Genomic DNA, 26,207 nt, shown 5'->3' with positions numbered 1-26,207 from the left:
CTTTCAATAACCTGCATGAATTTCTATAATCCATCTAATTAGGCAGCAAGTACAGTTCTTGATGAAGAAATCAGGATTGGTTTTGCTCTTCAAAACATAAGAGAACAAGAGAAGGTTTTCAGGCCATTTTACTACCATTGAATTATTCTGCTAAATCCAGTGCACACATTGATCTTGGCTGCAGGCAATTCAGTTTAGAGTCAGGGAGAAAATTTACATACACAACAGCTTTAAAATTAATGATTGTTCTAGAAGATTTCAGTAGTGTGCTGTAGCTTAAGGCAAGTTCAAACTCCCGTGTATGTACAGAAGTAGCTTAAGGCCTCAGTTTACACAGAAGAGCAGTGAAAGAGCATGTTAAGGCTTAATCCCTAGGAAGGGGAGAAGTGAATTTAGGACAAAAGCTTGATTTTTATAAGGAGAAAAAAAAAATCAGTTACTGGGTGGCTGTCCAAGAGGGAAGATAGGTTTTGATCCATTTTGAGACGAGTACTTGTTCTTCAGAAGGGTTTGACCAACACTGAGAACCATCAGTTACTTCAAGCCCAGATGCATTAGCTTCCTGATAGGAGCTGGTCCTCCCCAGTATCCCCTAGGAACAGAGAAAGTTGACAGTACATACATAAACCAAAGTAGGGTTTAGGGGGAGTGCTTTTGGTTTACTCCTGTAAGATACCATAGCTGCTGAGAGATGAGTGTCAGGGGGTTGTTTCAGTCAGGTTTTCAATCGGGCAAGGGGTGCCCTTCTGTGCAAGTCAACCCTAGTCTGCTTGCACAAATATCTGTTAATAGCACAGTGCCCAGAATCCTTGTAAAGTTGAGGTCTTAGTCATGACTAAGTAGAACAGAAGCAAATGAAGTGCATCCTAAGGAACCAAGCAGAACAGGTATCTGTACCTAGCTTTTTTCTGAAAGATCACAGCAGCTCTGCCTGCTCAGAACTGAAATACTTACTTAAGTAGTGCATTCCAGTAAAGAAAAGGCATCATATCAGCTTTCATATGGTACATGGTTACTCTCTCCTTGCTTTGGTCAATGGGGAAGGTCTCCAAAGGCTGAGCGTTGTAGTCAAATTCTGCTAGAATCACCTTGTTGTAGCCTGTCACTAGCGGGCAGGAAGTATATCCATCATACTGCAATGAAGAACACCCCCTTTTCGTTAATCTGAGTCTTAAGTGCTGGGGTACTACATGCCACGTGGTTAACATTCCTATTTCAAAATAAGAAGGAAGTTTCTGGGTTTATAGTGCTAATACCAGCAACTTTGGAAGGCTGCTAAGCCAATTGTACTTTAATAGCCATAATACCAGCCATTTTTTTTCAAATGTACATTGTAGATTTGCTTAACAACAGTGCTTAAATTGGAACTAACCTAGAGCAACAGGGCTTTGTGTCATTAATTGCTGGTTATTATTGTAAACAGCAGAGCAGGTGACCAGTAGATGAGGCTGAGAGCTGGTGCTAGCTTTAACAGACAGTATAAACAGGATCTCGAAGATGGTTGTAAGAAGGTCCAGAGGATCACAGGAGTGCAGATGATGATATTCAGGTTAATACCCCAGGGAATATTAATTCAGAAGCCATATGTAAAATGAAAGCCAAGTATTAAAGAGTAATTTGAACATAGTTACAGGCTTAACATCTTCTGTACTACAAGACCTTCAATTTACCTCCTTAAAAGATCATGTTCTGTACGATGAAGGGAAGTTTAACATAGTACAGAAGTGTCAAGTTTGTAAGGGTTTTCTTGGACTAGGGACTATGCTAGTCAACTGTTTTAGTCTAAGTAAGTCACCTGTGTTGGTGAAGAACCCAGACGAATCATACAGCCTTTAAACTTCTTTCAACTCAGAAGTCAAGGAATTAAACAGATAACATTAACGGCCGTACCAAGAATATGAACTGTGCAACTAAATTACTATCGTGACATAGGGTAATAGCCATTTAGCAAGCCCACTGCTGCCACAAAGCCCTTCCTGCCTTCCACTTCACATGGCTTAGCTGCTTGCAGGACTTCCTGTATAAGAATGGAGAAAACATTCAATATAACTTCTCCCTAAGACAAGATCTGTAGGTACCTTTTTAGTTGGCAACTGGTTCTTCATCACCAGGGAGATAGTGTGATCGAGCACTCCAGACTGAGCAGCTACACAAGGAGAAGAAATTTTAAAAAGTGTATTAAGGCTTTGTTTCAGGCAGCAATTATCGTCATTTCTAGAGCAAACACTACAAGCTGGGCATTTTCTCAGACGACTCAGCTATAATTTAACTTGTACGTCACATCAGGTTGGGAAGTTTACGGTCCCAGATGAGGAAAAAAAAAAACACTTGGAATAATGCTTTGGCCTCACAGCCTAACAAGCTAAAGCTTAATGAAACTTGAGCTGTGTGTTTTTAACCTATGTCCATTCTCCTGTGTTACGTTACACTTGTTGAGTGGTCCCAAACGCTGAGATTCTGACATGGAAGTTTTGTTTCATTTTGAGTGCTGTAAGGGAAGTATTCCAGACCCGGCTGCTGGAATAGGTGACTATACCATTCTTCACATTACGCCAATAACATACCATATAGCCTTTCTTTTTTTCCACCTTCTTACTTCCACCAACTTACTTAGTTGTGAGACCGTATGCCTGAAGTGTTTTTATATTGGACCCTGTAGCTACAAGAACAGAACATGTAATTCTTCAGTAGTGACTTATCAGCTAGCTGACACGTGCACATGAGCTGCTAAGATAGAGCAGAAAGTTTTGTGACGGAATGATGACAGAATGTAAGAGCAGTGCACTAATTTTACGCCATTCTGTGAACACAGAAAATAGAATTAGTTCATGGGTGGCATTTGGAACAAGAGAACTGTGGGTTAATGGCAGCAGCATGGTCTGTAGCTAATTACGTGGCACAAGAGACCTGGATCTTTCTGAAAGCTGGAAATAATTGAAGTCAAGACCTCAGGAATAACAAACTAAACAAAAAGCTTACTGTCACTCCCCCACTTCCGTTACTCACTCAAACACACACATGCAACTTTACCTACAGCTGCAGCAGTTTTTGATGTTGGAAGGTTGGTGCAGTCTCCAATACCAAACACATTAGGATACTTCTTATGTTGTAGAGTTTCCTTATCTACATCCACCCAGCCACTTTGATCGGAGATGGGACTGTTGATGAGTACATCAGGTGGCCCCATCGGGGGTGTGACATGAAGCATTTCGTACTAGACAGAAACAAAAGGCACTCAATGGCTGGTTTATCAGAGCAAATCGTACCTGTGTTGATACACAGCAATAAGAGCAGTGTGGAGGAGGGTTTTCTTGGGTTTTTGTTGTGTTGGGTTTTTAGAGAAAAACCCAAGTATATAGAATGAAAATTTTGCTCTCAGATTTGAAGTGCATCCTTTTATTAACATGAACCTTCCCAGGCAGCTCCATTTAGACTGGCATAACAGAGCAATTTGCCTTCCTCCGTATACATCCGAGACATTCCCAAGTTACACTAACAAGGCATGCAGGACTCCAGGCATGGTTTATGAAATCTGTGTTCTTCACAGTCATTTCAAACTTTAATCTGCTGAAGTTAGAGATGGCACTCTCAGGAGGTAACAGCAGTACACAAGGAATCAGACATTATGTTGTTACAGGGTGGCAGTTATCTTACAGTATATAAGGAAAAGAAACAGGACCAAACTAGAGGTCCGAGAGCTCCTGACCTGATGAACTTCAGTCGCTCCGGGTTTGTCCAGGTTTTCAAACACGGCTTCCTGCTTGTCTGCTCGAACTTCTACAAGGTTGCGCTTGTAGTTAACAGCAATATTCCTCTCCTTTATTATTTCAAGCAACGCATCAGCGTACTTCTTAACACCAAAAATGACACCAAGTGAAGTGTTGAACATTATGTTTGCTTTGGATCGTTTTCCTGTCTGCACAGAGAGATCAAATTAGCCTTTTCTATTAAGAAACTGTGACAAGCTAGAAGAGACAAAAGAACTATGCTGCACTACTGAAGAGCTGATAGAACTATTAATGCAGTTCAATTATTAGTGTAAGCTAATTAAGTAGTAACATTAGAATTGTCAAGATCCAGCTATTTCACACCATGTTAGAAGTGAGACAAGATGATCTCTGCCCTTTCCGAGTGAGGTACTGAAGACACCCCACACAAACTGCTAGTGAGAAGAGGTGGCTGCAATTCAAAGAGGAACTGCTTCATGCAGGTTAAGCAGTTGTAGCAGCTTAGCGTTGTGTAGCGTCTGAAACCTTCACTTCTCTGCATTATTCAGATACTTGCCCAGTAGACAGCTCATAAAACTTAAACACATATGAAGCCTGACACTTCCACTTGGAAGTCTTTTATTTCCACTGAGATTGTTTTAACAGCCTGGCTAAGACTCCTCCTGATGCCGAAACAGCGTGCCACAAGGAGCAAGCACAGCCACTTTTCAGGCTAGCAGAAAGACAAATGACAACAGGTATCAAGTACTTTAAGTAACTAGAATTACTTATTTCCAGCCAGCGTTATTTTAGTACACCCCCTGAAGTTATAAATTAGGCTGAGAACAATTGTATCTGTAGCTCACCAGAAGCAGGGTAAGCAGTTCCTTCCTTATGGATTCTGAATTATACAAGTTTCTCCAGTATTATACATATGCTAAATATTTATGCATGATTCAGTTAGCTTCATTTATGATACATTAATAATAGAAAAAAGCACTCAGTCACTTAAATTTAATAATCCTTAGTCACATTCCTCTCGTGTGGTTTTCATTTGGTTTAAAGATAATATGAACCCTTAGAACAAGCCTTCCTTCCAACTGTGGGAACAAGCACTGGTGGAGAGAGCAAAATACTTACCTTCGTCCAGTAGGCCTCTGATAAATACATGATCTTCTGAGGAGCACCTGCACATTTCACTGGAGTATTTGGAAAAGTGAAGATAGCATTTCCTTCCTTGAAATCTTGTAAAGCTTTCCATGTTTTCTCTACTGTATGAACTGAGTAATTGGAACCTATTTTAGGGTAATGAAAACCTTCAGGCAAGCCTTTGATCTAAGAAAATGAAATTAAGGTTTAAAGTACAGATGGCAAAAATTTTGTCATCATCATCAAGTATTAAATGCAGATGAGAAATAGATATTTAAGAACCCTCTAGCAAAAAGAAAGCCCATGCATACTTGCCAGTTGGTATTTTTGAAAATAAGCCTAGCAATCAAACAGGTATTTCCATTAGAATTTAGTAGAGGTAACATTTACTGAAATGACTCTGGTCTGTAACATCTGTAGCGTTAAGTGTTCAGTGCAGACCCTGACGCAAGTGTTTGTAGACTAGTGCATGAAATTCAGAGTAAGAATATGCGAAGTCACTGCCAAATCATCATAAGTAAAAATCACATTAAAAAAAACACACCTTATGAAAACACAAGCTGAATGAAACTTTTCAGTAGTCAGTTGCAGATACCTGTATTTCCTAGGGTTATTTTGTTCTCACTCAACTGTCTCCGATAATTATCTCCCTTCTACTACGCCTGAGCATTTGCTTGTGAGAAAAAGAGTTGTCCCCATTTCAAAATGATGGATTGCAGAAATTCTGGGAGAAAATGGAGTCATGTTACATGCACTGCAATGTGTTTGGGACGTTACAGTCTACACCAGGAAGTATGCTGCTGGTGAAGACAAATAAGAGCAAACATCCCTCTTTTTAAACTCGCCACTTTTGTTTTAAAGCCATATAAATCTGTTACTATGAATTTTATTCACTACAGAGTAATAGCAATTAACTGTATTACATGGCTTCTACTACTGAATACTGAAATTAGTTTTCTCAGGTTGTACTGCAGACATTCACATGAAGACTGAAAGGGTCGCTGAACACCATGCAACTCCTTATTCCACTGAGCTAAGCACCAGAACTTATCCGGTGTGACTACAGTTAACTAAGACGAGCTCTTGCTCTTTGCCTTGGGAGCTATTCCAAGAGATACTCAAATATATGATCAGGTGTTACATCCATTAAGGTCAGGTCAAAACCACAAGAACCAAATTGCTCAAACATCTTGCCTTTGTGTTTTCCTCCTCCTGCATACCGCTACGGTCATTCCTGTGCCAGATAATGGTATTAACATTTTCCTCTGAGTGCCACTGTAGAAAGTGTACAGGGAACCTAACAGATGGGAAGGGCCCCGGAGCCTACTTCAACATAAGTGTGGTAACTCGTCTGGTTTCTTTTGAAGTGCATCCTTTAAAAAAGGTGAGAGAGGGTCAAACTAATTCTGCAGGACAGATTTTACTGACTGCTGTGTGTTCCTCACTTCTGTTTATGTTAGACATGCTTCAGACTACAGGCAGCCTACCTTATTATCTCATTATTATAGGCTGCCTTTACATTCTAGATTTAACTTGCTGCCCCATCTACTGATATTGGCATAGAGATGCAACAAAGCTGTCTTAAAAGACCTTCCCAAGGGTAATTTGGGTTATTATTACATAGAGATCTGTGGAAGGAGTAAAGTCACCAGACTGTCTTCTGGCTCTTTGATTTGTATTAGCATTCAATATCTTGCAGTAAAAAAAGTGTACTGAAAAGCCATTTACTTTAGTGAACTCTAAGGGTACGTGATGCCATTAAAACTAGTAAAAACATGATTACTGTAAGACAAATACCTTTTCGTAATGCAGACTAATCCCAAGGGCAATTATCAGATACTTGTAAGATATCTGTTGTGTAAGGGGAAAAAAAAGGTATTTTAGAAAAAAACCCAAAACATTACCTCAAAGAAATTTAAGTTATTTGACAGCAACAAAGTCATAAGGGAAGGAGATATAGTGAGCATTAGTAATGTAAATGCTAAGCTCTAAGAATAATTTATAATTAAAATGCTAACTGCATTACGAGTTATACACACAGCCTTTGCTATACACAAAACCAAGTGTTTGGAGCAAAATACTCTCTCTTTTGTCTTCCGTTCACTATAAACAGGGAAAAGACTTATGATAACAGTATTTTAAATTGATGTTATTCTAACCTAGTTATCTACAACAATTTTTATTAGAAACAGATTTTAGGATCAAGTACTTCTCATAAGACTAAGTGGAATTTCCTGGCCTCCTAGATGCTAGAAAAACACCTCGCTCAACAGGCAGTGCCCAGGGGATCTGCAGGAGCTGGACAGACAACTCATGACATAGAAAAAGAGACTAAGAATAATATCTATCTTTTTTTTTTTTACGTTATTACCTTGACGTCATTCTCCAGCCAGACACAGTTCTTATCTGGATCCAATCCTGTAACTCGAGATTTGATCCACTCAACACCTTTTGGCATTACACTTTCTGTCGGACGTGCAGAAGTTGCCAGCTGCTTTGCACCACCACCAACCAGAGTCCACAGTGGCTGATAGTAATGAGTCTGCAAGAAATGTTCAAAAGGACATTTAAAAACTGTTTAAAGGGACTTTAAGAGGAAGGCAAATCGCTCCAAATAAGAATCACTGTGTTCTTAGTATTGTACTCTTCTTAACAAAAGAAGCTGTATAAATAACCAAGAGTCTTGCATGACAAAGCTGGAGGGATGCATGCATCTCTATCACAAAGCAACAAATTTCATGCAAAGCCTTCTGAAAGATGGCTAGCTAGCTTCGTCTCCACAGCTGAAAACGAGGGATGAGAATCAGACCATTATGGCCACATATGTAAAACGCTTATTCTCAGCAATGCTTTACAGCCGAGGAGGACTTACCTTACTTGGCTCAACAACAGCCACATTTTCTGCCCCCACTTTCCTCTTCATCCGAGCACTCATGGTGATTCCACCAGTGCCTCCACCCAACACGAGTACTTCATAATAATCCTTGGCAGCACACCTGGCCGCTGTATGTAAGCCCAAGGAGCTCAGCTTCTGCATTCCCGGTTTCAGCAGCCATACACCAGGACGGAGACAGGAACAGGAGGACACTACTCCAATTGCTGACATCCTTCAGTAATTGGGAAGCTACAAGGTAAGGAAAGGCACCAGTAACAATTACAAAAGGTAGAATTTGCATGCCTGGATGAGTCTCCAAGGCAAGAATTATAATACTAAACCTTTGTTACAGCTAAACCACTAATTTGCAAATGGATTGTAATCAATTTGGGGAAGAAAAAAGGCGGGGGGCGGGAGAGGAAGAAAGGTCAATCATGACCTCTGCCAGGAAACTGAAATTTCATACAAGCAAATTAACTCTAATAAAGCATAAGAACATCTTGTGGTTTTCATGGCAGCAAAGTGTATCTGATCCTACAGCACAGGCAATGCATATGCTGTAACTCCAGCTGTAATATCACAATCCTGCAGAGATGAGTGCCACAAAAAGGAACAAGGATTTGCTAGTTGTCCTAGATCACTGAAACACTGAACAAGGCAGTTGTGTGAATACAGCGAGTGCCATTCCACCAGCTGTGACGTTGTCAGCCAAGCACATCATTAGATTTGTATGCTAACGCTAGGATGCAGCAGCATACGGACACAGCAGACACAGCCCTTCTTGCTGCCTCTCAGGGGTGCAAGCCGGTAGGGTAAGCACGCCAGGTTCCACGGTGCGTTGTGCCCAGGCGTGTGCATCACCTGTCCTTGCAGGAGAAGCAGCGAGCCCTAAGCTTCACAGGAAAACAAAGTTCAACCAAACAAGAGTCTACATCTTCCTAGATCCGGGATCTCTGAGTATACCCAAAATACTTAGTTCTCTATCCATGATCACCTCTTAGCTTTTACATCAGCAAAGTAGTGGGAAATGAGGGTCAGAAACCCGTACTTGTCCTCGCTGCAGCTGCACCCTGTCACCCGACACGTGAGAGCCAGAACCTTAAAACGTGACGCATCTTGAGAATTGTAGCACTGGATATGCAACCGCATTAGCTAGAAGACAGTCAAGGGTAACCCACATTTCCCTCCCTCTGCTAGAGGGAACAAGAGCTTTTCCTCTTCCAAACCTGTTGTTTGCACACGCTGAATATCAGTTTTCAGTGATAAAACAGGTATAAACTCATTTTAATTCAGTTCCTTACTGCCACATTGTCAATAAAGAATAAGTAAGCATTATAATCTGAAAAGCAAGCTATGACAAGACTTCCCTGTGTTCTATAGCTGCTCCCCTTTGTTTAATTCCTTGAGTCATCAGGCAGGAATTCCATTTTATTCACCTAAAAAGGGTAGAAGTCATTTATGGTACTTGCAGGCAGGAGCTTGAAAATTAAACTAGAAACCTCAAGTACTTTAAAATCTTCCAAGGTCAGCTTCAAAAACTCTCCACTATGCTACAAGAAGTTGAGCAATTCATTCTGCGCCTTCACATGCTGTCTTAACATCCCTCATCTCCGTACCCTGACCTTTTCATGAAGTCCCATTATTAACCCCCACGGCACAATTACTTTGGGACAGAGAGGGAAAAATCTAACAGGTGTCTGCTGTAAAAACCGTTTTAATTGTTGTGCTTTACAGGAAGTTTCCAAGCTGCAGACATATTCTTCCCATCCCCCTCTGCATTCAAAATAACGCCCCCAACTCTCGAGCAAGTCAGGTTCGCTTCAGCAAGCTGTTTGTCATCTATCTAGGGCAGGCATTTATTTAAAGCTGTGGACAGACTGCTTGCACAAGGGGAGGAAGTTTTTTTAGCCCTAGAAATAAGAAAGGTTACCTGATGGAGAGGTGTCCTGCTTTCTCCAAGTCAGAGAGAGATGAACTGTGAACAGTAAGTTTTGCAACTTCCGTTTGCAAGGCAGCTTTAAGAGGGACGTCGTGTTTCCGGAAACTGATGAACGCAGGATTTTGCTTTGGGTTTTATTAAACACACAGAGCAGGCAGAGTGGCCTGCTAGTTGACACACACAGCACGCCCAGACCAAGAGAACAAGATTTCATTTTGTAATGCTAACTAAGGAATTTATCCCCTCCGACCAAACAGATTTTGAAGTAAGCATGCTTATAAACACATACAAGATGCGTCTTAACTAAAAGCAGTCTAACTGAAGAGAACGCAGTATTATGCCACTTCTAAGTTGTTTTAGAGTATACAAACAATCTGAAGTGTCACTTGTAGACAGCTGTTTTAAAGAGAGTGTCAAAATCCTTCACATTAAGCTCCCAAATTAGACAGCAGCTGTATGACCGAGTCCGTCACCAACACATCAACCCTCTGCTTTGGATGCTGCAGATAAAGGAACAGGGAAATTACAGAACAAAAATGAAGGTAAAGGGGAAAATCTGTAATTAGCCCACCGAACTGAGCTGAAACTGTAAGCTCTTACAAGACCATTTGAACACACAGCACACATCCATCATGCTTCAAACTACACACAACAAAGCACGGCAGTTGATATTACTCGGCTTGCATAGCATGAAATCCCATTCCTAGTGAAGATCCATACACAACTCTTAGAGCACTGCCTAGAAAGGCAAAGCCTACAATACGCTTCTCCGCCTTGGTGAGGGCTCCACTTAGCCCGAGACAGTTCTGCTGTTTAAAACTAGTTCTGTCACCAGGAGAGCTAAGTCCGTTCCACGAATGCTTTCAAGACAGTGGTTTGTTACAGTGCCAGCAGCTTGTGCAACACTACTGCAGCATAACTCTCCTTGCACCACATAAAAATCAGCGCCATGTGACTCACCGTAATGAACTATCTTCATTAAGCTGTTCTTAAAAAACAAATGAATGACTTATCTACACTCACCACAGAGCAAAGGAATCCGTCAGCAACTTTTAAAAAAACTTTTCTTTAAAGATAACCCTTGCTGAAAATAGGTTTATTAGGTAACCCATTACAATTTAATATTCTTGTGTATTTTAGCCAGTTCCAATCCCTGTCCAAGAAAACAGCAGATTCAGCAGAACAGGATGAGTGGTTCTCAGCCAGTTCTGTGCAGAGCCCAAACCAGAGCAGCTAACATCCACCTAACTGCATTTGTTACACTTTTTGGTGTAACCTACCTTCCAGCCTATAAACAAGCTCGAAGTATAAAAGCTGGCTTTGTCTAGAGTTCTCCATCTATTCATGGCCATAAGTAGATAACATCAACTTCTACGCAATAAAGACAGGGACAACAAGTCAGAACGCTGGCACATCACAAGAGAAGTGGTTAATTACAAGCACCAAAAGTCAATCTCTTCTCGCACACGCTTCTCAGGTCCGCTAGCTGACCCAGCCTGGCACAACCAGCCCCGCAGGCTGCCTGCGTGGCGGCGGTGACACAGCCCGGGGACACCCTCAGGGCCCGGGGACGCCCGCAGACCACCAGGTGCTGCAGGCCAGTCTCCCGCCAGGCCTTCAGGTTCGTCTCCAGTAAATCACCCGCGAGGGACACAACCCGGGCCCGCAACGAACACTCCACTGCGGCAGGACACAGGGACGCTCCGGAAAATTGCAGCCTGCTCCCCTCGGGAGCACCTGTTGCGCGCTCAGCTCCAGGCCCGAGGGAGTTAGAGCAAGCCAAGTCACAGAAGCCCCACTAGGAGTGACGGTCGCTGCAGCCATCCGCTGAACAGCCGGCCGCAGAGTAACGGTTCCGGCGTCCCGCCCACCCCCGCACACCCCCGCGTCGAGCCCGCGGGCCTCACACACCGCGCTCTGCGCCGGGCGGCGGCGGCCGCCTCCCCGCCAGCCACCGGCGGCCCGGCGCGGCTGCGGGGCGGCCCGCGGGCTCGGGGAGCGCTGCCCTGCAGCGAACCCGGCCCCGCGCCAGGTCCGAGCAGCAGCGGCTGGGGGTGCCGGCAGGGCGGCGGCCCTGCTGCTCCTCGGCCACCCCCGAGACCAGCGGCCCGAAGCGGGGCTGCTGCGCCCGCCGCGCCCGGCCAGGCCACTGCTGCCGGCGCGGAGCCCGAGGCCCGCAGGCTGCCCCGCCAGGCACGGCCCTCCCGCCCCGGGGCCGCCCTCCCTCCACCTCCCGCTCGCCAGGGGTAACCCGGGATCCCCGCTCCCTCACGGCAGGGGGGGACCCCCGCCGCCCCCCGCCGTCACGGCCAACGCGGGACCCCCGCTCCCTCACGGCACGGCGTCCCCCTCCGCCCCGCCCGCCGGGCCGTGCCCTCCCCCGGCAGCGCTGAGCCCTGGGGCCCGCCCGCTCTCACCCCCCCCCCCCCCCCCTCTCACGCTGCCCCGCACTCGCCTGCCTGTCCCGCCGAGGGCCGAGCGCCGAGGAGGGCGGGGGAAAGGAGCGCGCCGCCGCCCCCTCCGCGATAAGCCGGGACCCGTCAGCGGGAGCGGCGGGGCGGCGCCGGGTGCCGGCGGGCAAAGGCCGCGGGCCGGCCGGGGGAGCCGGGAGGGCGGGCTCGGCTCGGCCCGGGCACAGCAGGCGGTGGTCGTGCGGCCTGCGGGGGGACACCCGGCCTCCCCTCTCGTGGAGGTCCAAACCCCACTGCCGTAGCTGCCAGCACCCAAAGGACAGCGGAACGGGTATCGGCGTCGCAGCAGCTTTGCCTGTGGGTTTGCGTTAAATCCTTTTTCCCTCACTGTCCTTCCATCTGGAAACCAATTGCTCTCCCAGCTTGCCATCCCAAAAATCAGACTGAAGCCTGGAATCCCACCATGTTAAAAAATCTACACGAAACATTAAGAAACAAAAAAAGTCAAGCGAACAGAGCCCCAAGCTGAAATCAGGGTGTCACTCACCTGGATGCATGGCGAAAGGGGATGCTTTCAGCCAAAGCAGGAGCAGAGAGCAGGGCTGCCCGTCGCTGGTTTCCATTCCGCGAACTGTGGCCCACTGCCGAGCCAAGTCTTAGAATGTTTTCCCCTGAAACTTCATAGGGCCTTTGATTTACGGCATGGTGGCAGCATGAAGCAGTATAACAGCTGTTAATCCACTAATCCATGTTTGTCAAGCCAAAAGGAGTCACGCAGAGACTAGCGGAGAGCAGGGTGCACAAACGACTTGTGCCAACTCACTTGCGTCAAGCAACCAACAGATCCAAACCGTGTGTCAGGCCATTTCCTTCTCAGGCGCAACATTCCCCTCTTGGCACAAAGCTTCTGTGCAGGTAGAACTGCTCAGCTGAGACACAGCCAGCTGCGGGAAGCTATAAAGACAGGTGTTGAGTTAAATGGGAAGACAGAACCAAGCTGTTCTGCTGTCTGCGTGCCGCCAAGCAGCAGAAGGGAAGGAGACATTCCACATGGTGCCCATCTGAGCAGCAGCCTGTGCACCGGTTCCCGTCACACCCAGACCTGTGCACCCCACCATAGCCTGCGCCTCCAAACAAGGGCAGCATCTCTGTCCCAGCTCCTCAGCTGTCCTGCGCTCAGCACGAGGGCACTGCCACTCCTCACGGCCATCCAGCGGCAAAACGGCTGCTTGTGCCACTTCTCTTACGCTTTGTGTTTGAGCGTCTGTTCATGGAAAACAAGCTTCAGTCGCTTTTCTCACCGTGTGGCTGAGGGCCAATAACCATAAAGTCAGGCCTGACGATTTACCTCTGTTCTCACAGACGTTCCCTGCCAGCTACAGAGGTTGGAGACAAGGCCGCAGCACTTAAGAGCTGAATGAGAACAACTCATTTGCCTGCTTGTAAAAACCCACATTATCATTCCCAGTCAGTGGATGTTCTCATAAAAATACAGAGTAAGTCCAAGAAGCAGTTTTAGCCAAAACATATCATACCCTTTCAGGGGAACTTCTCAGTATTTAGTAGTTCCATCCATGTATGTGAGGTTTCCGTAATGCTTTCCACAGCTGCATAGAATCAGCTACACCAGACTCTAATGTGTAAACATAATAAAAGTAAGAAAGCTCAAAGTTAAAAGGCCTCCAAAACAAACCATTTTTTTCCTGTTGCTTGTAAAAGACTTGGCGTACCTAATGCCAGTTCCACAGAAGATCTGCACGACGTTACCCTACACAAAAGCACTGACACGTAAAGAAACCCAATTTCAGTCCAATGCCTTCCCTTTTCCCACTTCTGAGTGCATCTGAAAACAAAACCCTAACACGTGCTTTGGTGAGTTTTGAAACAAATTTTAACTCCAGTCCTGCATGTGGACCCCTGCCAAACCCTGACCTAAAACAGCCCAGAAGTCCCACCTAGATCCACTTAGTGTAAGTCATTCACTGACCTAAACCAAAATCACAGCCACTACAGTAGCTGTAACCTAGGGACCGCTGGTGCTTCAGTATCTAACCTGTAACAGGTTACCTGTAGGCAGCAACCCTAAATCTTCATCTAGTGGTCCTTTTCTATAGACAGAAAACCAGCAAAAGTATTAAATTTGAATTAAAAAAACCTCCAAAAAACTTACTGGATCAATAATTAATAATAAATAAATGACCACTGACGACAGAGAGTTCCCACATACAGGCAAAAGCTGATTCTTCTAAGCTGCTGAACACCTACACTTTCATGGGTTTCACTGGACAGAAAAGGTACTGGGAGAAGACACAATGGGCATCTTTGAAAATATGACATGGAGATTAGACATCTTTGTTAATACATCAATACAAGTGATGTCTCTAAAGAGCAAAAAACATGGTTTATAGTCACATCTTTTACAACACCCAAACTCCTCATTTTTATAATTTCTAAGAACTTCCTTACTTCCTGTTCCCAGCTGCCCTGATGTAGTCAGAGTACGGCCTTTTTTCCACGTTTTGTTCCAAGAGGTTAATCCTCATCTCTGTCCATAAAAAAGCTGGTGATTTTTTTAAGCATATATTTTTAAGATGGTCTAAAGTATCTTTTTTATGCTTCCATGTATATTTCCCCACAGTCTTCTTACAGAGATGGTCTGCAATTTTAATAGAAGAAATTACTTACGTGCAGAAACCACTCACCTGCAGCCCAGAGCTCTCCTGCAGCTGCAGGGAGTGCTGCCTCACCCTCCCGCAACAGCGAAGTCCAGGCAGGGTGCGAGGGTGGGAGCTGCTGCGCGAGGCCTGGGCACACACTGCCCGGCTGCACACCTCTGCAGGGCCCCTGGTACCCCAGGGCAGCTGCGGGAGTGACGGGCAACGCTCTCTGCTCACCGGGCAACTGGGCTTTCCTGGGACGCCCCGAGCATGCACCTCCCGGCCTCTTAATCTACGTGCCCGTCTAGGCTTAGACTGCAAGTTCTCCAGGATGGGGATTCTTCTTCTGTGGAAAGGGCCTCCCTGGCAGTGAGCACAATCTCAGATGAATTCTAGTAACACTGGGGGTGTAAAAGAAAAGTGGTAATTTCCTCACATCATCTTTGATATTTTTTCTTGGAGATATTCTTCTTCTGGTATACCTCTAAATCATAGCATCTGTAAGGCTAACAGAAATGAAGCAGTAGTAAAAGCAAAAAAAAGTAGAAGCAGAAGCAAAAGAGAGTAAGCAGTACATTCTCACACACAGTTGACCAACATGGTTTCTACCCAGTTTTAAAGACTTGGAAAGCTAGCAACTTCAGTTGATTGATGCAAGGGTGAAACATTGGTTTCAGGTAGTGGGGTGGCAAAGAGTTCGTACTAACTGTTCTATTATTACTCTTGCAGGCTGTTATTTACACAGGAGGATATTACTTTTTACATGAGTCCCAGGTGAGAGAAGTCTTGCTCATCAAAGCAATAGACTATACTGCTAGTTTACAGGTGAAGTGTTTTGCTGACCAGTACTTCTACAGATGGTCTTGCTTTCACGGCAGGGCTGGGATGTATTGTCATTGCAACACATGAAACAAAATACATCAGCCTTACCTTTTGTCTCACATCTCCCTGTGAATGACAGTGCAAAATTAATTACTTCTGTAAATTACTGCTTTAGAGACTATTGCCTTTGCACGTGTACAGGAAATTCTTCTTTATCAAGATTTAAATTATTTGCTTCATTAAGTTTCAAGTTTGTAAAAGCTGAATACATTTGTTGCAACTTTTCCGATGGCCAAGCAGGGTGTTCTATTTCCTTTCTTAAACCCCACGGCTTGACATCGTGGAGACAGATAGGTAGGAGCAAAACCAAGAAGGAAATACTGAGTTATCAGGTATGGCCAACATATGTGTGCTTTTAAGCTATACAACACCCAACAAACCACACTTAGATTATGGACTTCAGTTAGTCATCACCTCCCAGATCCGTGGTTGCCCACAGTTACTGCCTGGAGGAAAACAGCTCAAATTCTCCACACCAGCACTGTTGTGACACTGTCAGATACCAATAATAGAGCTGTTCTTCCCATCAGTTTTAGTTTGATCACCTACGTAGAGAATATTTGAGAAAACTAAATTTGTCACATCATGAGTTCTTGGTCATGCTGGTATCACAAAGGACTGGTTTGCAGACATACAATGGCGGCGGGGATGTGACGGTCCAGTTTTGGTGCCTGTTTTTCTACAAATCACTTTGCCAAAGACTGAGAAAAGTAAAGTAAGTACAAGTGTACTTCAAATTACTGGAAAACAGTCATATTTGTGCCAAACCCAACTGTTTACTTCAGTTTAAGCTTACACTTTGATTTTAAAATAAATAAATGAATAAATAAATCAAATCCTCTTTGCTATCTTCACATACTGCCTTACTAAGAAACTTAGTGCATACTGTCTCTTTTGCCTAGCGTGAACAGCTATATTAATATTTATGCTGCTATAATTTGTATTCTTACAGATTTACAAGTTCAAGTCCTGCCAAATTTTTAGCAGTAATTTAGTTATATTCGCACAACTAATCCAACAAAGATCAAATAACCAATTCGATTTAATGAGATTTAAAAAAGATCGACCCCTGCAAGGTGAGGTATTAGAGCGCCAGTCTCAGAATCAAAATGTAGAACAGCCAGCAGTGCTGCAAAGCAAGCACCAGGTGGCAGAAAGCATCTATTGAAGCGTAATTTGGAATAAATCAGCCAGAGAACTCTCTCAGCTGCTAGAATCCCAACAGAAAAGTACAGAAACAGGCTTAACATTATTATTTATACTACTATTACTTCGGTCACAGCACACAGAATAAAATCAGATAAAATAATCTGTAGCCATTTTCCAAAAGGAAACAAATACTTGTCTTATGAACGTGGCAAAGCTACCACTATTAGTGAAACAGTCAGATTTGACTGGATTAAAAATTGGCTCACACCAAGCTGTAGGGCTATAGATGGAGGAACCCAAATTAAGCATCCAGGTTAACAATAGCAAAGATAAAAGCATGGGAAACCAAGATTGCCCAGTTAAGCACAGTAATTCCTAAATCTGTAGAATCTTACAAAATAAAAATTCAGAGTTACAGCACAGTTAAGTGTCTTGCTTCTGCTGCTATGACTTGACAGTTTAAAAGCTGTCATTTTATCTATTTCTAAAAAACATGCAGCTAGCTGCGCCTCCTCAAGTGGATGCAACAAAAAGTCAGTAAGAAAATGTCTAACACTACCACATTTATCTACTTAATATGTAATTTTTTTATAAAATCAAGCAAGGCTAAATGTATACAGTAATAGAATTACTCACTTCAGCTGTGCATATTAATGCAAGCTCACAAGTTTAGACGCCAGTATCATTAAATTAATCCAATGCAACATATACTTTTTATGCATTAAGACACAAAGGTGTACTCGGAAGAACAACATCCTATAGAGATAATGAATTGTAGTTTTGCCTGAAACTAAGAGCTTATTAATAAAAAAATGTTACGTAAACTGACCGAACTTCCTCCTATAGACCTTAAACCATTTTTTCTCCTTTATTACAGAAAGGTCATTTAGTAAAATTAGTTCCTTATTCATACAAAAACCAGATTTTGCTACAATTTTATGGGAAAATTTATCAATTACATTTTTATGTGTATGTGATTCCTCAGGCAAGCACTACAAGCTTTTATTCCTTTGATTAGAAATGATTCCAAAGAAACACTGAACTATGCAATTGCAAAAGCATGAATTTCTATGCTTAGAATCCTGTATTTTCAGTAGAAGTAGCCATGACTTTTGAAACAAAACAAAAAAACCGCACAGATCCTCACAGAAAGAGACCACAACTTGAAACACTAAACTGGATTCTGGACAAGGGAACACAAATCAAGAAATACTACAGGAATTTAATCCTGGTTTGGATACAGAGGCATCTAGTTTCATGTTACACTTTAATAAGAACTGTTCACATTCCCAGAATCTGATTTTGAAATTACATTACAAAATAAAATATTTAAACAATATTTAGTTATGTACATTCTGCTCCAAAAATGGATTGTGGAAATTCTTTACATTTCTCTTAGAAATACATACAAACCACAGCACAGGTCAACAATCCACTGGCAATTAACAGACACAAGTCAACTCAAAGGACAAATACCTGTGGAAAGTTTTCATCTACTACTGCACCAGTAACAGCATTTCAGTGTCTTTCCAGACCATTTTAAGGAGCTTGTTCTCCTGGCCCCAAAACATCATTCCAGTTTACCTTGCATGTTGGATGATTACTCGTTAGGGTACATCTTTCACAGAAAACTACGACAAATATTGAGAACAGGAAATCTGAAGTTCAGAAAATTATAATACAGGAGAGTCCAGGCAGGTGTACACTGTATAAGTGATCTAAAATGGAAGAAAACGTAAAATTGACTGTGCCCCTCTGATACCTCACCATACATATTTTATGGAAAACTTTACATAGCTTGTCCTTCATCTTACTTCAAAACACATCACTTATGTTACTACTTACAAGAAAAAAAAAAACACCAAACCACAACAGAAAAAATAACTAGTTTGTTAGACCGTAGGAACAAATCGTTTAAAGCTCTTCTACCAAACTAGACAACATGTACATTCATTTGAATGGGAGTTCACACCAAGTGCTGCAAGAAAGCAATTACAGAGAAATAGGTATCAACCTCCATTCCACTTTTATCATCAGTACACACTAATAATCATCAATTTGGGCGAGGACAGCCTAACAAAAATTCTATTACATAGCCCTAAAGTGCAAATGAATAATTTATTGAGGAAAAAAATTAAATGCAGTAGTTTTTCCTACAAGTAACTGAATTTCACATTAAGTACAAATTGTTTAGTTTTGGTTGTGTTTTATTTTGTCACACAAAATGAAGAAACCACAACTTCTAACCCCCCAATATCCGCTTAGACCACACAGACTTCCTGTTGAACCATTACGGAGGCAACAGTTCAATGGTTTGGCTCAAATGTTTGTGGTGGCACAAATTCATTAATCTTTGCATTGCGCACACATCAATTCTGAGATTCTTTAGAGTTCTGCTTCCCCCCTGCCCCAACCAATTCTGCTGGAAAATTATTCAGAAGGTACTTTAAAGCTTTTCTTAAGTTACTTCATGACAGTAACTGCTGCAACAAAGTGAGCTTTCAGGCAAATGCACTGGAAGTTTCTTCAGTCCATTAGAGACGGACCAAACTACGGCTGCACGAGAAGTCAATATTTATGAATCAGGGCATTGAAAAGAGATCCCAACTGCCTGAATCAAAGCAGTTGCAGTGAAACAGGTGGCCGACAAATTCCAGGGATGAGAACAGAACTTTAACTCGTATTCTGTATTTTGTCTGAAACACATGTATGCCAGTCACAAAACATTGTTCAGAATTCTGACTGCCAGAAGAACAGAAGAAAAAATGGATAGGTATTTAAAAGTGTGATGCCTAAGTTCTCCTACATACATGCATTAAAAAAATAAACTTACATTATAATAATATCAAACTGCATTGCATTACAAAAGAAGGCAACTTGAATGGCTGAAATTAAAAAAATTGAATGTTACCAACCCTATTATTACCATTCTGGAATTTATAATATCATAGAGTAGACTGCTGCTAGTAACACCCATAGCCCAGTTTAATCAAAGCCTGCCTTAATTCCAGAGAATGCAGAAATGATTAATCTGGACAAGTTCTTGCATGCTCTGCTTTCACGTCCTCCTAGCAAGTTTTGCTGTTAACTGCTTCTCTCTTTCAAGTTCCTTCTCACGTTGCTGTTCTCGTTCTAGTTCTTCCTTCTGCCTCTTTTGTTGCAGCTTAAGTGCTCTTTTCTAAACAGAAAAGACAAGAAAATAATTATAAGTTTTACAGCTGCATTTAAGTTGGAGCTACAAACAAATCCCTTCCGTTCTCTTAACATTATCTTCTTCAATCCAACCTGCTTATGACTGAATGTTACACAAACTGTTCATTTTTTCTTGCTCCCTCCCACTCCCATCTCACTGTTCAGAAACAGCAAGTCTGTCATCTACAAAGGGAAAATACAAACTGGATTCCCTTCAGTCTCACTAAAAGTCACCCTTCGCACATACCAGCCAAGGTGCGTACTGTGCAATTTATTGCCTCCCAGAGAAAATCCTTTTGTTGAACATACTGAAGGACTAATCTCGCCAGAATGTTGCAGAAGTTGCTTGAGCACAGGTAGGAGTAAGTGGCATTTTAAAAACATACATGGCTTGCCACTACTGAGAACATCCATTTACGATAAGGATTGAAGATTCTACTTTAATCAGAACTTTCAGCATGCATCCCAAATAAAAGTAGGAAGTCAATAATACATAAATATGTCTGTTGGAAAGTAAAAATATTTATCCCACTCACTTTTAACTTTGATGTCTTCTCATGGAGCATCATCATTTCATTTCTAATATTCACTAACTTGTTGTGATAGTGTTTAGCTTCTGAAAACTTAAAAAAATATAACTGTTAAAGCAGTGACAGTCAAGATGGAATAGTTGTTTCATAAAGCTACATAGCAAAACAGCATTCAAAAACATAGTGATAACCAGAACAGTTCGATAAAGGATTCAATATCTTCAAGATTATATATAAAGTTTTCATATTACAGCTATTAATATAGAAAACTACCCCATCTCAACAGGTACCCTCAGTAATCTACTGAATTAAGATTCACTAAACAGAATAAAAATGTTACCATTTTATGCACGATATAGCAGTGTTTCATGCACCCTTTCCACTAGCCTGGAGAGGTGCACAGAGCTCACGCTGGAGCCTCAGTTCTACTGAAAAACAGCATATGTTTGCTGTGGCTGCTGGTTTTGAACAACTAAACTTCCTACCACTGGCTGACTGAGCCTGCTTTCTTCCCAGTGCCCTTCCTGTTTAAGGGAAATAGGCTGGTTCCGCACCCTCTCCAGCAACAGTTTGTCCCGAATATCTGAACTGGTTGGTTCTCTTCCTGCAGGCCATCAAGAACAAGAAAAACATGCAAGTTGCTAGTATTGCTTCAGCACGAAAATCTACACTAGCAGAGATTTAAGAAAGCATTAATAGCACTTACCAAAGCATTGATATCAAGAATGGAGTTACACTCTTTGAATTTTGAAATTTCTTGTTCTAATGTTTCTAGTAATACCACTTGGTTCTGCCTGAAACAAAAAAAAAGATGCATAAAACCAAAGTAAAGCAGCATGTATGCTTTTCAACCAGCCCTTTAAATAAATATGACTTTTGATCATAACAATGTAAACATATGCTCCCCAATATCATATTCCTCTTATGCATTGCTAGGTGATTTCAATAAAGACATGAGCAAATGGTTTTAGAAAAATCCCAGCTGAGTACACACAAATTCAGCTGGCATCATACAGCATGGTGAGGTACCCAGGACGAGTATCTGCAAACCCTGAACAAGCGCTCTGCAGGCTGCAGTGGGTAAACACCCTGGACAATTAGCTCTTGACTTTCCACTCCACTGCCTCTGCGACACGCCCAGGAAGAAGTTATTTCTGTATAGAACTTGTGTAGATCTGTGGTGCTTATTCAGGATCCTCCATCCCACACAGACCAGCTAAAGTCTTCCGAGACACAGGTGTCCTTGCCAGCAGCATAACCACACCATGCATTGTGAAACCCAAACCAGTGTACCCTGCAAAACCTGCCACGGCTCTGTGTAAAGCCTTTCTACTATCTTTGCATTCACGGCAGAGCCAGTCTGCATCTGAAATAAACTATTCTCAGTTATCAGTGAGATACCAATGTACAAACAATTCTTATCTCTTTAGCTCCTAAATTATATTTTCCAAGTGTACCTTTTGCAACACAGGTTAGAGACTGGAGAACACACAATATACCGCACTACAAGCTGCCCTGAATATGAACTGCATCTCTACAAACAAAATAAATCCAGCTTTCAGTAGACTTTCCACTAAAAAAAGTGAACAAGTATTTAAGAAATCTGCATGCCTTCTGCTATACCCGGCTTAGAGGATTTTAGTATTCTGGCGTTCTGCATTCTTCAGTCAAAGTTCTGACAGGCTGCACTGCAGCTTATAGACCACCCCAGCACTCCCTCAGATCACTTAAGTATTCAGGATGCTATAGTCAGAGCACAGAAATGCTATATTCCAGTTAAGGGTAACTAAAACATTATATTGAAAAAAAGTGGCAAACAACATATGTACGTATAAGAAGCTGGTTTTAAAAATTTGCTTACGTAAGTTCCTGTAGCGCCGATTTTGATCGCTGAAGATCAGGCAGATAATGAGAGATCAATCCTTCAGTTAGCTGCTCCATAGCTTTCTCATCTATTAAAGGCAGATCTTCCACTACTCCTTCATCCGGAGATGCGTCACTAGGACCTGCACCACAGAACAGCAAGTTTGAACGTGACAGGTCAGCACGCACTTCAAATTTCACCTAAAGCAACTACATTTTCCTTTTCAAAAATTAAAAGTGCTTTAACACTGAGGCTGTAACTCTCTGCACTTCATAACTAAACGGTGCTTCCTTTTTCTTCCCCCTCTTTATCCCTCCTGTTTTCCCAGTCCTATAGCATGAGCTCCCTGGGGAACAGTTTTATCCGAGCACCAGCAGAACAGCAAGAGGAAAACAGGGTATTCCAGAGACATCTTATAAAAAAATTCCAAGTACTCCAGTCCACTAAGGGAAAAAAGGGGCGACATCAGTTGCTCTGGTGACTCTAACAAGAGGAGCTAAACATTAACAAACGCCCATACTTTGCTTTCGAAGCTAGAGAATAAACCTAGGTCTGCCAAACAAAGGTCTGTCACACTGCAAACACAGGAGCACCCCATTACACCACCTCACCTTCGGCTCCGAAGTTTCTCAGCGTGAGTGAACAGTTACTGTGAATTTCGCCCGGGCAAGCCACAATGATTTACTGCGCGAGCTCTTGGAAAATAAACTAAAAAAACCCACCTCTAACCAACAGGCCACACCGGGCGGGAGAGCAGGAGGCGAGCGGCACGCGTTCCACTTCCAGGCGCGCCCGGCCGCGGGAGCTCTGCCCGCCCCCCCGCGCCGGCCACGGACCGACGCTCAGTCCGAGGGCGGGGGCACGGGGCGCTCCGCACGGGCCCGCGGCCCCGGCCCACTCCTCGGCTCGACCCGGCCTGCCCCTGCCTCCCGCCGGCCCGGCCGCCCCTCACGTACCCAGCGAGCGGCCGGGGCTGGCCGCCGCCGCCTCCTTCTCCTCAGGCCGCTCCGCGACGCTCATGGCTGCCGCTCCCGCCGAGGGCCCTCTCGCAGGCGGGGCCCGGCCGCGCGGCCGGGGTCCCGGTGCCCTCACCGAGCGCGGCGGGGCGGCACTCACCATAGAGTCTCCCCGGAGAGCACCTGGCTAGAAGGGCCGCCGCTCCGCATGACGGAAGTGACGCGTGGCTGACGCTCGGATCGCGTCATGGCGGCGGGAAGTCCCCGGGACGGCGCGAGAGGCGGTGCGGGGAGGCGCTGACGTCGCAGACACGCGCAGCGAGCGCGAGGCGGGAGGAGGCGCGCGGGCCATCACGGCGCCAGGGGAGCCGCCCGCGCCCCGCAGGCACGGCTCCGCGCCTCGCCGAGGGGGAAGCGGCGGCGGCCGGGAGGGGAGGGCCGCGGGCGGCGGCGGGCTGCGTCCCCTTGGGCTGTCCCGGCGGCGGGAGGCCGCGGTCTGTCTGGGGCGGAGCGGGCGCAGCGGCCCGGGGCGTTCTGCTGCCGACAGGGCCGCGCTGTCTCCGCTGCGCCACGAACCCGTGCGGTGTTCTCTGGAGATGGTGCAGGTCGCTGGCCGCGTTTGGCTGCTGCTCCTTGGGCGGTCAGACCCTGAGGGCTAGTCTCTGCGTCTCCCCCGGCGGTCTGCAGCTGTAATCGTAGCTTGCAACTATTTTTAATTCTTTTTTGGATGAAAAAACACTTTTATGCGGTATGGTCGAATTTATATTTTTTTCTCTTTTACCTGTAAAGGTCTTTTCAGGAAGGGCAGGCACAAGTATGGAAGGAAGCCAACGAAGGGACCACTCGGACAGTGTCTGAATGCAGTATTTCCATAAAGCCCCAGAAAACAGGCTTTTGAAATGATCTGTCGTCCTTAAAATTGACATTTTTAATGATGAGATTATTGCAAATTAGTTTAGTTTTTTCTTCATAGGTATATTCTCATTAACTATTGATCACAATTATGTCACTATTCTGTCATCAGATAAAGAGTTTACCTGTTTTTCTTTCTTCTTCTGCTTTTGCTTTAAAAAAGAAGCATCAAGGGCCTGCTTTGAAGCCAGATTGCAACAGTAGGAGCTTGTCCATTAACTTAAACAGACTCCGGTCAAATTCTCAATTGCAGCTGGTTCACAATTTTACTTAAAGTTTCTTTCAGTGGGAAAAAAAGAAACTTTTTTTTGCAAATTTCACTGGGAAAGACTTCTCAGCTTCCAGATGGAATTTCTAGTAAGAACAAGTGAGATAGTCACTCTGAAATAGTCTCACTCGAGATGTGGGAGTTTCAGATTTGTGCTCCTGCTTTGCCTGTTCCAGGCCCTCCTACATCTCGCAGAAATAGACTAAGGACTGGGATGTAAAATTGGTATCTGTCTTTCTAGACAAGTTAAAATTTAACTATTTATCAACCCACGTGCTCCAGAAAAGAGATTGCTGGAAAGCCTCTCTTGTTCCTTTTCCTTTACCAAATGTTCTATGTTTCACGTTAACCATTTCCCAAGTGCATTACCAAGTTCATTATCCTGTGAAGGACTGGGGAAGGTTTTATTCTAAGAGAAAAAGATGTTTGAAAAGGAAGTGAACCCTATAATAAGGAACATAAACACTTGGTTAAACTACCAAAAAGCACAGGTAACTGCTGGTCTAAACATTTAATTTCAAGGAGTTGTGCAAAATCGGTACTAACGTTACCATTGTTTCTAAAAATAAGATACTACGCAACAAAAAACTCTGTAACCCGCAGAGCCATGCAATGAAACAGCTTTAATTAATCAGAAAGGAAATCATGCTGAGGACATCTCTATGTAATTAGCTGAACTGGATTTACAATCCCTGCACAGCACCAGAGCTGCCCAAAGGAGACTGTGAAGAACCCAGACTTGTTAGCTGGTGGCTCTTCCACTCACCCGTGGGCGGCAATGCTTGTGAATCTGTGTTTGATGTACTCGTGCGCTTCCTTTTTTTCCTCTTCTCTTACGGTCTTCTGTTGAGTTCCTGCACTTACTTGCTGCTCCTCACCCTGCAGCAACTCTCTGGCTCCAGGCACTCGCCCAAAGCTTGCACACAACTTCCTAGATTTCTTGCTGAGGTCTTGCCCTCCCAGCAGGACTGCGGGCTCTTAACGCTGGAAAGCTGTTCAGTTTCAAACTACTGGCAAGACAAATGCCTGTGTATCTGACACTGTAACAGCAAATAATCGCGTTTCCTTTCCATTTTATATTGTGGCGACTGTGTTCAGAAACTTTTAATGCAACAATGCAACATTGTCACCTACGTACTCTGGATTTTGTTGTTGTAACTGATTTAAGCAGTTACGTAGTAACCTGCCCCCAACCCTCGCTAGAAATCTGAGTAAAGCTACTCGTTAGCTTGAGTTGTGTAGCAAATGGTATGTTTTAAACCATCAGCTTTGAAAGTACTGTATGACTTCAGGGATGGCAGTATGAAAAATAAATATTTCACATTAAAAGGTAACTTCTTAAAGACTCTATCCTTATTAAATAAACAAGACTACAGAGGGAGTACGGCCTTGGCTGTCACGATAAAGAAATGGAGCGTCACAAGCTGCTGCAGAAGGCTGTGTTCCACAGAGGTTCATCTTGACAATGTATGACTTTGTGCTTGGCTTGACAGCACTTCAGAAAAATGTAGTCTTAGTGACTTAGTAAAAGGCGAGCTGGCAAACTTTGGTGCGCTAGTTTAGGGTGTTGAGTCCCCCCCGAGTTTCTACCCTTCCTCAGTGCTAGAAGTTTCTGTTCCTGCAGAAGGGGCAGCAGAAGGGAGCGTGAGCCTGTTCCTCAATCCCCCAGAGCAACGCCCGTCGTTTTAAGACCGAGCGGTGGTTGTGGCGGCTCCC

At 43.8% G+C, this 26,207-nt stretch overlaps 2 protein-coding genes across 5 annotated transcripts; both read right to left on the bottom strand.

The window, feature by feature from the left end:
* Nucleotides 1-110: 110 nt before the first annotated feature.
* On the bottom strand, nt 111-12,674 carry SQOR (sulfide quinone oxidoreductase). Of its 3 annotated transcripts, none has more exons than XM_075431388.1 (10): nt 12,629-12,674; nt 7,729-7,980; nt 7,228-7,398; nt 6,654-6,707; nt 4,848-5,042; nt 3,707-3,916; nt 3,031-3,214; nt 2,079-2,146; nt 955-1,133; nt 111-592 (listed from the first exon to the last, which is right to left on the bottom strand). In XM_075431388.1, the coding sequence occupies exons 2-10, from the start codon at nt 7,960-7,962 to the stop codon at nt 535-537; spliced, it is 1,353 nt and encodes a 450-aa protein (XP_075287503.1). In that variant the 5' UTR covers nt 7,963-7,980; nt 12,629-12,674; the 3' UTR covers nt 111-534. The 3 variants fall into 3 exon arrangements, with proteins under 3 accessions (XP_075287503.1, XP_075287502.1, XP_075287501.1); XM_075431387.1 differs by lacking the exon at nt 12,629-12,674 and adding an exon at nt 12,126-12,226; XM_075431386.1 differs by lacking the exon at nt 12,629-12,674 and adding an exon at nt 9,662-11,551.
* A 5,297-nt stretch (nt 12,675-17,971) lies between these two features.
* BLOC1S6 (biogenesis of lysosomal organelles complex 1 subunit 6) lies at nt 17,972-23,556 on the bottom strand. Of its 2 annotated transcripts, XM_075432021.1 has the most exons (5): nt 23,312-23,549; nt 22,353-22,497; nt 21,198-21,285; nt 20,498-20,584; nt 17,972-19,947 (listed from the first exon to the last, which is right to left on the bottom strand). In XM_075432021.1, the coding sequence occupies exons 1-5, from the start codon at nt 23,472-23,474 to the stop codon at nt 19,828-19,830; spliced, it is 603 nt and encodes a 200-aa protein (XP_075288136.1). In that variant the 5' UTR covers nt 23,475-23,549; the 3' UTR covers nt 17,972-19,827. The 2 variants fall into 2 exon arrangements, with proteins under 2 accessions (XP_075288136.1, XP_075288137.1); XM_075432022.1 differs by lacking the exons at nt 17,972-19,947; nt 20,498-20,584 and adding an exon at nt 20,752-21,095 and having other exon boundaries at nt 23,312-23,556.
* Nucleotides 23,557-26,207: the final 2,651 nt, after the last annotated feature.

This window comes from Opisthocomus hoazin, chromosome 10, assembly GCF_030867145.1.
Source record: "Opisthocomus hoazin isolate bOpiHoa1 chromosome 10, bOpiHoa1.hap1, whole genome shotgun sequence".
NCBI classification, from domain to species: domain Eukaryota; kingdom Metazoa; phylum Chordata; class Aves; order Opisthocomiformes; family Opisthocomidae; genus Opisthocomus; species Opisthocomus hoazin.
Note: the sequence above shows the minus strand (reverse complement) of the source record. Positions and strands in the feature narration are given on the sequence as shown.